Source organism: Protopterus annectens, chromosome 13.part0 (genome assembly GCF_019279795.1).
Source record: "Protopterus annectens isolate FY-2018-M chromosome 13.part0, PAN1.0, whole genome shotgun sequence".
Classification (NCBI taxonomy): Eukaryota; Metazoa; Chordata; order Ceratodontiformes; family Protopteridae; genus Protopterus; species Protopterus annectens.
The window spans coordinates 631,184,935-631,198,192 of NC_056747.1; the positions used below are offsets into that span (position 1 = coordinate 631,184,935).

The 13,258-nt window shown below is 35.1% G+C and overlaps 1 protein-coding gene across 4 annotated transcripts in view; it reads right to left on the reverse strand.

The window, feature by feature from the left end:
• LOC122787538 (multidrug and toxin extrusion protein 1-like) overlaps nt 1-13,258 on the reverse strand; it is a 677,270-nt gene that overhangs the window by 386,534 nt on the left and 277,478 nt on the right. For all 4 annotated transcript variants that reach the window (XM_044054307.1, XM_044054306.1, XM_044054309.1 and 1 more), the window contains exons 5-6: nt 6,938-6,980; nt 5,993-6,037 (exon numbers count right to left, since the gene is read on the reverse strand). In XM_044054307.1, coding sequence (XP_043910242.1) covers nt 5,993-6,037; nt 6,938-6,980 — 88 coding nt within the window. The remainder of the gene's footprint in view (nt 1-5,992; nt 6,038-6,937; nt 6,981-13,258) is intronic.

Below are 13,258 nucleotides of genomic sequence, written 5' to 3' on the forward strand. Positions count from 1 at the left end.
TTTTAAAGCATCCAAAGGCAGCTCACTAAGAAATGAAATTCACTACACATTTAACTTTATATTAACATATGTGAAGATACAGAAGCAATGTCTGCACACAATCATTTACAGGTTATTACAGGAAAGACTGTGATATTCAAGGTATGGAATCACCAGTTTTTCTTAATTTGCTTATGTTAACTATATATAAAGAAGACAAACAAAGAGAAAGATTCTGAAAACAAACATTAACAAAACAGTTGAGAAAACTTCATTTGTACACAGTATTTACTAAGGGTATGAAATAAGTTGTTACTTCTTGTATGAAGAGTTAGCTTTCACTTCAGATTTTAAAACAGAACTAGACACCCGTGTATGAAAGAGGAAGTACTTACGTAGAGTAAGCAAAACAAGCTCTTTAGTGGCCTGTAACGACTAAGAGCTTGTCCATGCAATACCACATGAAGTGTAATAGTCAACTGTATTATACAGAGCAAATGTTGGCTAACCAGTGGGCCTCCATGTAACCAGTATTGAGTCTAATCCTTACCAATGTCTTTATAAGTAATGTTGCATAAGGTATGGAAGGAAAATATAGCTTTCTGTAGGCCAAACACGAAAGAATGGGGGGTAGAATAGATGGAAAGGAACCTAGCAACACTGAAACAATGGTCTGAATGAATTGCAGATGGGAAACACAAAACAAGCAAAATACTGTACATCTAGAATGATAGCAATAACAATAATAAACAATGAAAGACACCCGAGGTAGTCATAGCAGATTACATAAACAAATGTAAGCAACATAAGAAAATGGCAAGAAAGATTGATGGAATATTGGGTTATGAAACACTGGAATGTATAAGAGACATCACAAGTAAAAACCTAGGAAATGCCATCCCTCATTTCAGACAATCATTTAGATGCAATCTAAAATACAATACATAGCTCCTCAGATCTCATTGTCTATTTATTTATTTATTTATATATTTTAATTTTATTGATTTGTTAACTGTTTAAGGACACCGGACAAAGTGACCTTTTTAGGGGTGACTCTAGAGTATTGTCTGGTTAAGTACTTACTTACAGTCACACAGTAGACAAATGGAAGTGGAAGAAATCAAGCCTTGAACCCTTGACAATAGGAAGCAGCTTCTTAGCAGCTCAGCGCCTTAATCCCCTGCAGTAACACTTGTCAAAACCAAAGAAAAACCACAAAAACCTAATAAACCCAAAAGGCGTACACAGATTTGGAGTACCAAACAGCTTTAATCCTGGTACCTCGGCATTTCGCCAAGGGATATCAACATATCAAATTCTAAAGCTTAAATATACTAAACAATTAACAATTGTGTTTCAAAATTTGTCTATACATCCCACTTTTAAAGTGACCAGTACACATTATACATAACACATCCCTTAGTCATGAAAAAATACATTTCCCATAGAACTTCAGCAGCAGCAAAAGTACAACAACAAATTTACAATTAATTCTGCAGCAACATCATCAAAAAGATTCAACCAAGTTTACATAAAAAAATACAAGAACTTCTCATATTGTGTGTATGTGCTCATATGAAAAATACACACACACACACACACACACATATATATATATATATATATATATATATATATATATATATATATATATATATATATATAAACACACACATACATAGACATATTATCAATGAAATTTCTTCAAAAATTTAACACCTCCTGATTTAATCCATGTGGGACCAAGGTACCAAAATTAAAAATGAAAGTAGTCTCCAGCTGATTTAACTTATTAGCAAATAGAGTACCACTACCACAGTTGCCAGATCGTTGGGCTAATACACTAAAAAACAGGAAATCAAAATTTTCTGAATGGGCTTCAATAAAATGCTCTGTCACTGGACTGAAGCCTATATTACCCCTTGTAATATTTCCCAAATGTTCCAAAATTCTAATCTTAACCTTTCTTTTGGTCTGACCTATATACCATCTAACCTCATCACACCCACAACCCAGAATGTATACAACACCACACGATTGACAATTAAACCTTGCTTGAGAGACAAATCTGTCCTCATTGATCATAGTATTAGATACATTTCTGATTCTATGGCGCACACTGCATCTCCCACAAGGAAAAGACCCTAATGAACTATTCTAGGTCTGATTGAAAATTGGGTAGTTCAACAATTCTTTTAGTTTTAAAAATCTACCAAAAGAAAAAGTCACATGTTGTGGAAATAAAGTGCTACGTTTATCACCAGCTGTTATCATTGGCCATAACCTTGTAACCACATGTCTGAGTGTGTCTGAAAAGAGACTAAACCTAGTAACATAAAATATTTTATTTTCTGTCTCCTCCTTTCTTGAAGTAAATTGAATTCTATGTCCAAACTTATTATTCTCATGCAGTTGTTCCCTACTTATCACATTATTCAACAATTTATTATTTGCTTCATTAAGAATAGATCTAGAATACCCTCTGGCCGATAATCTCTCCTCTACTTCAGCCAGACATTTCTCTTTAGAAGCCATCTCAGAAGTATTCATCCATACTCTTCTAAATTCACCATAAGGCAATGACTTAATGAGATGTTCAGGGTGCATGCTGGAACTCTTCCTAAATGGAAAATACTGAATAACTCCCATCTCATTCACAAAAAATTGGACATCCAGAAAACTAATGGCACTGAAGTCTGTGTGACAACAAAATTTTAAACAATGACTGTTAAAATTCAAGTCCCCCACAAATTTCTCAAACTCAGATGGAGGTCCCTTACATATGAAAATCAAATAATCTATGTATCGCCTATATAACATCACCTTCTCCTTGTAATAAATATGGCTGTACACAAACCGCTTTTCAAAGTCCCCCATGTACAAAACATCATAAGAGGGAGCAAAAGGAGCCCCCATAGCAATGCCCCTTATCTGCAAATAATATTCCTTGTTAAAACTAAAATTGTTGTGTGTTAAACAAAAGTCAAGTAACTCCAAAATGTAGGCACTGCGAGGCCCTTCACCCAGTATTGATGTCGTAGCTTCAAGACCCTTACCTGTTGTAATATTCGTGTACAAAGAGGAAATATCCAAAGTGGCCCAATAATATTATTTTCTCCACACCATATTCTGCATTAGAACACAAAGCTCTTCTGTGTTCTTTATGTGGGTTGGTACGGAACTCAAATGCATTTTAAGTAAAGAGTCCAATAATACCCCCACATTTTCCAGGTAAGAACCAATGCCAGCAACAATCAGTCTCTCTGGTGGCCTGCTCATATTCTTGTGAATCTTTGGTATAGCATAAAAATATGGGTCTCGAGCACTGGCAACAAACAACTTCTTAACAGACTGTAATGAAAGGAACCCCAGTCTTTCCCCTTCTCTAATAGTTCACTTAACTCAATTTTAAACTGTGAAAGAGGGTTGTAAGGGAGCTTAACATAAATTCTGTTGTCACACAGAAGTTCAGTTACCATGTTCTGGTAGCCAGCTTTATCCATAATAACCCAGTTACCACCCTTGTCTGCTACCCTAAAAATATAATCTCCTATCTGGTCACGAAGTTTGAAAATTCCTGCCATTCTTCTTTACTTAAATTAAATTGTTTACATTTTAATTTACTAAATTCTTTTTCAAAGTTATTCAACAATTTTTCAAACATAGCAACAACAGGAGACAGTTTAGGGGGACAAAAGGTGTTTTCCACATTAGGTAAACTAGGAATCTTAAGCAGACCATAACCAGTAACAAAAGCAGTGCTACATTCAATGCTTTCTTCAGTGCTGCAATTAAGTACATTTAAACTTTCATCATAGTCATATATAGATACATCTAACAATGAGTCCTCAGAATTTTCAGATATGGAAGAAACATTTCTTTGCATGTTAAATAAAGTATCTCTAGAAAAATACACTTTCAAATGAAGTTTGCAACAGAATTTACTAGCTTCAATAAGCACATTAGCAAGAGAGGGACATTTAGTGGGAACAAACTTAGCTCCCTTTAACAACACACCAATAACTGTGTCAGAAAGTGCTAAATTAACAATTTTTAAACAATCAGCATTACTACCTTGAATTTCTCTGAGTCCATTATCAACAATTTGTGAAGATACATGTTGCAAATTTCCAAAAATTAACATTTCCCTGTCTTTTTCTGTTTGCTGCATGTATTCCCATTGCTGCTGCTGTGTTGAAAACCCGGAGAGCCCTGCAATAAACCCGATTTGTTCTCCTGACCAGCTGATCCTACATTAGGCAGAATCTCAAAAGAGACATTTCTTTTTTGACGAAGTTTCAGCTGAAGAATATGAAGAATCACAACTAGATGAGAAAACAATGTTCTTTCTATTTTACGACCTTGCCTTACGAGGGAAACAGCGAACTGAATACACAGAACCACTGGCAAAATCATTTATGTCCCTTTCTAGTTTTTTTTTTTCTTTCTGCCGATCATTTCAGCTTCCACTTTACAGTTTTTGTTTAATGTCACCAAATTTTGTGATAAAAGAGGGCTTAGAAATTTGTTGTTTTAGTGAGCTCTCTAAGCTAGTAATTTCTAGCCAAACTTGTTTCAAAGTACGCAAGTTCTTTTTCACTAGGATTTTTAACCAGCCGAAAGTACACTGTAATGAAACCTCATGCCATTCTAGCAATAAATCTTGTTCTGCCTCTGTAAACCCTCCAGCTGGAAGTCGGTCTATACGTAGACCTCTAGGAGTTATATTTGAAGCTAAATACTTCTCTGGCAGTTTGGTGTCATAAAAAAGATTAATTTCTTTTACCATCAGTCTCTCTAGCTGTTCAAACTTCACTAACTGATCATTATAACCTGCAGAGCTCCATGGATCAGCTCCAGTCAACCAGGATTCTCTCTCCTTAAGTAGTTCCATGAACAAGCTATTTGTTGTAGCTTCCATAATAACATCAGTCACCAAAAAGAGCTGGTAACACCAACAGTGCCACACTACAAACGCTTATCAAAACCAAAGAAAAACCACAAAAACCTAATAAATCCAAAAGGCGTACACAGATTTGGAATACCAAACAGGTTTAATCCTGGTACCGCGGCATTTCGCCTTCAATGGATATAAACATATCAAATTCTAAAGCTTAAATATACTAATCAATTAAACAATTGTGTTACACATATTATGAGAAGTTGTATTTTTTATATAAACTTGGTTGAAGCTTTTTGATGATGTTGACGCTGCAGAATTAATTGTAATTTTGCTGCTGCTGAAGTTCTATGGGAAATGTAGTAGTTTTTCATGACTAAGGGATGTGTTTATGTATAATGTGCAATGGTCACTTTAAAAGTGGGATGTATAGACAAATTTTAAAACGCAATTGTTTGATTGTTTAGTATATTTAAGCTTTAGAATTTGATATGTTGATATCCCTTGAAGGCAAAATGCTGAGGTACCAGGATTAAAGCTGTTTGGTACTCCAAATCTGTGTATGCCTTTTGGATTTATTAGGTTCCTCTGCATTAACAGCCAGGCACACAGGATAGAGGCAGGTCAGATGATGACAGATTAGCTGACTGACATTTTTTTATAGAAACCATATAACATAAAGTCTAAAAGCACATGAAACACATGGTCTGATGAAGTTTAGTTATTTAACTGAATGAAAGCGCTTACTTTATTGTTTTTAACAAAACGGTGTTTACTCAAGCCGTGTTGGTGCAATTCTTTTTACGTTTTGAAAATATAATTTTCAGACATATCCAAAGGACTTCAGACAGCATTTTCTACCATAACTAGCTTATATCATTAGGGTTGTGTAACTACAGTTGGATTCTCATCTAAAGAAATTCTCAGTGTACGCTGTTTAAGAAATAAATCACCACCCATCCACCCATTATGATTGCAGTATGTCTGAAGCCAGTTCAATCCCTAATGATATGGAAGTATACCTCAGATGTCAAACCTACACAAATACTTTTGTGCATCACACTGTAGCTGGATAGTTCACGAGAAAAAACATGCATACTCAATAACAATTACCTGGTTCTGTAGATATCTTGACAATAGCTGGTACATAAATGCTGCCTTTAAAAAAAAAACAATTGTATTAGGAAAAAACTCCTGAATGATCTGCAAGTTGCACAGAATTGTTTTTACAACAGTACACAAAACTTCTTGTTTCCTAACTGAAGCATACCTCTCAATCTATTAGCACAAGAAGCCTGGACAAAACTGAAAATAATTTTGGGATAATGGCCCCAAAACAGGGATAGATTTTAAATATTGTTCTTACAGACTTTGAAAATTGCTAAAAATAACAGGGTTTGTGTTAGCATGCCTTTTCTGAAGGATATGAAGTCTAAAACTCAAATGTATGTCATTATTTAGTGACTTCAGTCCTCAGTGATTTGCCTCAAAGCCACACATTTTATGAGGAACAGACTACAAATATGAAGAAAATGTACACATTCTGCAAAAATCAAGACAACTGAGAGGTATGAAGTGGAGAAGTGTTTATTATGCTGGACTCGTGGAAGAATATGCAAATCCTAACAACCTCTCAAATCACAACAGCCACTATGACTATGCTATGCAATGTGATTTTAACAGAATCAGTTTGATCCCAATGCACTGTTAGAAATGCAGTATTTTAAGACTATTATGAAGCATTTAATTATTTTCATTCAGTGATATGATTATGCATCACGATGTCAAAAGGCCAATTCTAAAACTGCACATCTTGTATTATAATTTTAATACATAGTCCAACCAAATACACTTCCATAACTTTATCCAGATTATATTTATTCAGAGAATATGATTTGAATTATTTTAGTAAATCTTAAACAATGTAATTGGAGGTAGGAATTACCTCACTTTTTTTTACAAATTTCCCAGGATAAATACCTTTAACTTAAAATAAGTACTGCCAAACACTGCTGACTGACACAATGAAATAATACTATGGCTTTCAACTGAACTCACCGGTAAAGCAGGGATAAAAATATTCACATAAATCTGGGACAACCTGCATGGAAGTAATAAAACATCATCAGTACAGAGAAAGTGGTACGAAACAGCATTTGCTTTAAAACTATACTACCTCACACTACTGCTGTACAGAGATAGAAAACTTAATTTTTCAAAAAAATATCCATGCCATCGCAGTCAGTATTACAATACCATATATCCATATATCCATAGCAATCTAGGCAAATCCCAGTTGCGTGAATGCAAGTCCTAGGTGTAGTGTGGCACGTTCTGGATGGAAGACTGAAGAATGTTTTTATATGAAAGTAAAGAATGTACTATTATGCACAATACCTCACACAGGCAGTATACAGCTCAAAAATGCAAAAGAAGAAACTATTTTTGCTTTATTCCTTCACTGGTAAGTATTTGCTACAAGAGCTTCTCCATATTTTTTGCCCTCTATAAACAAATATTAACAATAATCCATGCTGCAATGCAGATTATGCTGCTGCTTACTCATTGCTTGGTGTAGTCTGGCCTTGGGGTACAGACTAGAGGGGCCAGATCTACATATAAGAATTCAGGTAATCCCACAAAGCAGCTCCTTAATGTGGACCACTGGTACTGCAAAACTACTGTATGTATATGTAAAAAATAAAAATGCATGCACTATAGTGATTATTCTAACTGAAGACATCTTGTACCAAGCCTTTCCACCTTTAACATACAGGATTATGAGGTGGTTCACCAACATACTTCTGTTTGGCCCAACCATCTGCATTTCTTTATCTCATAAAATACTTTCTCTCCTACTTACAAATTTACCAACATAAGAGTATTTTTCAATTATTATGCAGCCCAGGATCCTTGTATACTACCAAGCAGAAAGTTCTTCTTTTTCAGTAGTATTAATTGTTTATAAATTATGTATTTATTTACATGCTGGGCTTCACTTTAATGATCTCATGATTATGTGATATAGCTACCTCCATATTCCTTACCAAAGGTTTTCTGGACTATTTTATAACTATTATATAATAAACAAATGTGTTATCGACCCCCCCCCCCCATAAAGAGCTTTGCAGTCAATTCTGCCATTAAGAAATGCATCCATCACTAGCAATCAAATGATTATAATTATAAAGTTATAAAGTATTTACATGCACACATTCAAATATTTCAAGCACGGGCATTAATGCCCTTCTAGCTTGCCAATATACCAAAACACTTGTTCCCATGATGTGTCCAGGCTGTTCTTAAAAATATCTAAACTAGCACTTGCTTTACTGTAATTAAGTAGTCTGTTCCATGCACTAGCTACTCTGTAGGAGAACCAATTAGTACACTTCTCATTCCTATAGACTCGTCTACATAGGTTGTCTGATGATTTTCTAGTACTTTTTGATAACTCCAAACATTCCCAGAGGTAGTTGTCTCTAAATGCCTTATATATTTGAATAAGATCTCCTCTTACATATCAGTAAATGACACTGTACAAGTTCAGATGTTTTAGCCTTTCATAATAACTTAAATGTTCACATCCATGGATGCCCTTGGTATATTTCCACTGCACTCTTTCCAGTTTACTCATGCTTGTTTACTTATATGGTTTCCATATTGTTATTCCATATTCAAGTTTGGGTCTAATGTAACTAAAACAATAATTTCATCATTTTTACATTTCCAGAGATGCTAATTCAACCTTCATGTAGGCTTCAGTCTGCTATTATTCCTCACCACATCATTATTCCAACAAATTATCTAACATATGTTGACATTTTAACAACAGTTATTTGCCACCATTTACATTTATGAAAGCTCTCCTTGTGTAGACATTTTTTGTCATAAATTAGTTTCTGTTTACCTTTAATAAACAGTTACATGTAATAATGAAGTACTGGCAGTCTACATCTAAACAGACCCATTGTTAATTATTAATAGTGGTACAATACTTGTGTCCAATCTATAATTTTCTAACAATAAAGCAAGTCTGTTACATAACAACAGTTTAATTTGCATTCTCTAACATGTTAATATATACAGTTGTCCAATACATTGTCAAAGGAAAACCCTCTTAAATGCAGCAACAGCAGAGCTGTATTTTTCATATTACATATCAAGAAAATTAAAAGAAAATATTGGAGAAGAAAAAAGTCACATCACTGACTCGGTACTCATACTCAGTAAGTTATAGCGATGCTTTCTAATTTATTTGTATATAATCATTGTTGCAGTCTCTTAAAAATAAATATCATCACCTGTATATTTTGTTTTGTATTTTAAAGAAGAAACAAAAACATTTTTATAAAACAGTAACAATGCTTGAATTCAAAGCAATGAAGATATTATAATGTTCTTGTATATAGGCATATAGCTTTTATGTTACCTTAATTAAAGCAATGAGATGCATTTATAGGTGCATAAGTTCATAGGTGAGTACCAGGCTAGCTGTCCTTGGGGACCATTTTAAGCCTAGCTAATTGACCTTTTTTTGCTTGAAATAACCCATCCTATTTAGTTACAGACTGGCCTTACCCATTCCATGATTGATAATTATATATTAACCCTAATAAGAATAATGGGGATTATACTTGAGACAATTTTGGGAACCCATGCTTGGGATTAAGCATTTAGCAGCTGCTTCTGTCCATCAGTAGTATTGGGGGCAGTCCTGAGGTAAATTTTCTGTTTCTCATCCATAGATCTAAGTTGCACTTGAAAATGGATAGAGATGAACATTGTTTTATGTGCATGAGAAGTCTGCTCCACAGCAGCGGTATCCTTTGCGAAATATACCTGTCTTTCCAAACTGTTCCATTTATGTTGCAAAAGAGGTTTAGACCCCTAAAACAAGTATTTCTGATGCTATTTGACTTGCTGATGTGTAGTAAATCCATCAGTAATAAGTTGATGGATGCCATGAAGGCCAGACAGAGACTACTTCTTAGCAGTCTGTAGGATACAGAGTATAGTCATAAAACCTTGAGTCGGTCCATGTAGGCCATGTTGTTTAGGGGCTGTATCCTTTTAGTAAGTTATTTCTGTGGGTGCCTGGACAGAGACCTCATTTAACATCTGACAAGTACGATGGTGGGGTCCTGTTGTGTGTGTTTTGCTGGATAGATATATGCCAGATGGGGGCATTATATTCAATGACTGTCCTAATGAGGACTGATTAAAGGGGGGGGGGCAATAACATCCCTAGATTTAGACACAATCCTTTTGTTTATAAACTGTGCAATACAGAAGAACTTTCTTACAATAGATACATGTTGGTCAAACGTTAGGTCACTGTCCAAACAAGTACCCAAATCACAAATAACTGGGTCAACTCTTAGGGGAGTATGGTCAATGTGGTAGTTCCCTAGGATAGATGACTTCCCAATGGATACAATAATGCATTTTTTCACATTTAGTTTCAGCCCATGATTTTGACACAAGTTATTTATCTGAGACAAACCTTCCTGCAGGATGGCTAAGTCATTTGGGGATTCAATGACTGCTCATAATTTTATAATTTTTCAAATATGTCCTTAGTCTTATATTTGAGATCAATTAAACAAAATCACATGCTGACTCAGCTGATGTCACTTTAATAAACAGAAGAGTTATATTTGGCCCCTACTGTCAACATGCACATTGAAAGTCCAGTCTCAAATTTTATGTATGTGCATTTTACAACAAGCCAGATCCCTCAGGCATTCAGACAAATAATCAAATAGTTCCTTATGTAGCTATCACCAGCTAAGCAGTGAACATTCATAAACTTCCCTTTTCCATTCTGATTATCCTGTTCTTCCCACTCATCTTCTCTGTTGGCAGAACTCATTAGCAACCATCTTTTGTTGATCTGAACTGTTCCATTTTCCCAATAGCATTATCAATAAAGTGTGACAAGTTTTTTAGTTTATTCATCACCATCTTTACACTTGTGAATATACCCTTTGGGGGGAAAACTTTCAAGACCACTGGAAAAAAAATCAGTGTTTTATTTTCCTTCTTTTCCACTCCTTGATTGCTTCCATAAAGTCTATGCGCTACTACAGTCTAACTTTAGAGAAGTCACGGTCTGTTGATATTAGTTGAGCTTATGCCATACATCTCTTTCCCAGCTGCCACAACAAACAAAGAACTTGTTCCTACTCATGACACAAACTGTGTGAGAATTATGCATGGTTTACCACCTTTCCCATTAACCAAAATTAATGGTAAGGGATACACTTCAACTCATTAATGAATCCAGTCCAGAGTGCCATCTTTGTTTTGACAAAGTCTAAAAAATCTGCCCTTTCCTCACCCTGAGATACTCCTTTCAGCCTTAAGCTCTTCTTCAACACCTTATCTGCTAAAGTTACCAACTGCTGATCAATATATAATAGTTACCCAAATGCGTCTATGGGTTTGTCATGTGCATCATGTGCTTTTTGCATTACTGGCAATGTGGTGTCATACTGGTCATGAAGAAAATTTGAGTCGACAAATTTACAAACCTCCAGTCATTTGACATATCTAACAAGCAACCCTGGCACTTGTCTAAAGTCATATAAAATCCCTTCCAGTATTTTTCCAATGCATTTAGTATTGAGCTATGACAATGCCTTTTGTTCATCATCATCATTTCCAGCTCAGGCCACAGTCTAACTACCTCATTCTCTATTTCTTCTGTAAAACAACAAATCTTCATTTTTCTCCAATTCCTTGTTCATCATCATAAATAAAGCACATTTGCACACCAGTACTACTAAGTTTGCTTCAAATGAATAACTTTACTTTCAAGAAAATACATTATTTAATCTTAGATTATAAAATGACCAAAGCAAACATCCAACCACGTGAAGTACTACAAGATGTCATTGCACTACATTGTTTGCTTTTAACGTCCTCACCTGTTTCCACATGTAACATAGTAGTCTCCTATTTCATCAGATGTTTTTTGTAATCTTGTTAAATGCTACTCATCTGAACACCTCTGTATTCATGTTCTATGCCACTCCATGAACATACCACAAATACATTTTGTAACAGATTGCTTGTATTATCTACTGTGACCTCACATCAATATTTGCACATCACCCTGTGTATATGTGTTGCATATATCACTTATGTGGAGACTGCTGCATTACTTCTCTTATGCTCTCATAGGTCATTGTACTTCTTCAGAGCTTTTCACCTTACACTTCCATGAGCTAAAATCCAGATGGATAATCCATATAACAAAACATAAACAAATAAACATGCATTTAAACAAAATGGGCATGTGGGGCACAGTGCAACATTATGCATACCAATTAATATGCAAGATCTGCATGGCTGCTGTCAGCAGATAGAATCTCATCCCTGTTATAGAGTTAGTGGTTAAACAGTCTAAGAAGATCAGGATGCAGAAGAAAATTATTATGAATTTCATGCACTTTCACTTAAAAAAAGGGTTAATGTCAGTGAGAAGCAGAAACAGTGCAGGCAATAAAAGTAAAATCTTATTATCTGATGGTTCTGGTTTCCAAGTTTCCATCTCAACCTCTGTTTCCTCTCTCGGGCAATAAAACTCTCTGATGTTCAGAGAAAGTACATGTAAATCAATTTACAATACTTGCAGATAGGAAAGCCATATCAGCTACCCTTTAGTAGAAAGATTTGTAAACCTCTGCAGACAAACACCTGTCAACTGTTCAAAATTCTAAGCGCCTGTTATAGTTGTTCCAAGGTTCCCCTATGCTTTCTTGGCACTATGCAACCTGAAATACAACTGGATGGTGAAAATGCTTGAAACAAATGTACAGCTAGATGTAGAGGAACTCGGTTTATTCACCACAGTATGAAACAAAACAAAACAAAAAATTAAGGAGGGGATAAGCTTCTTACATCTTAACTGACAGGTTCACCCTTTACACCCTTTATTTAATTATTCCTATATTGAGGATATTGTACCTTGAAGAAAGACTGCAACAGACAGTAAAAACATTTTGTTCTCTTTCTAGCAGACTGTGATCCCAGAGAATATATAATTTACAGTGAGTGCAAATGATTTGCTTCTATGTAGAGTGAGTATTAACAAACATGAAGTTACCACCTTGAGCTGTAAAGCTCAAACAGCTGTGATATAAGCTGTCACTCACCTTGTGGTGAATCTAGTATATTCTCATTGGTTTCTTTATTTCCCTTCCCCCACTAAATCAATGTATACTGTTTGCATTAATAATTCATTTACTAATCAGTCAGTAAATATCTCTGGCAAGGTACCTGTAAGTAATAATGCCTGAAAGAGGAGGCATTATTGAGGAAATAACACACCACCCAGTGGTGTTGTGAAGCCAACACTGCAAGCAGAGGGCT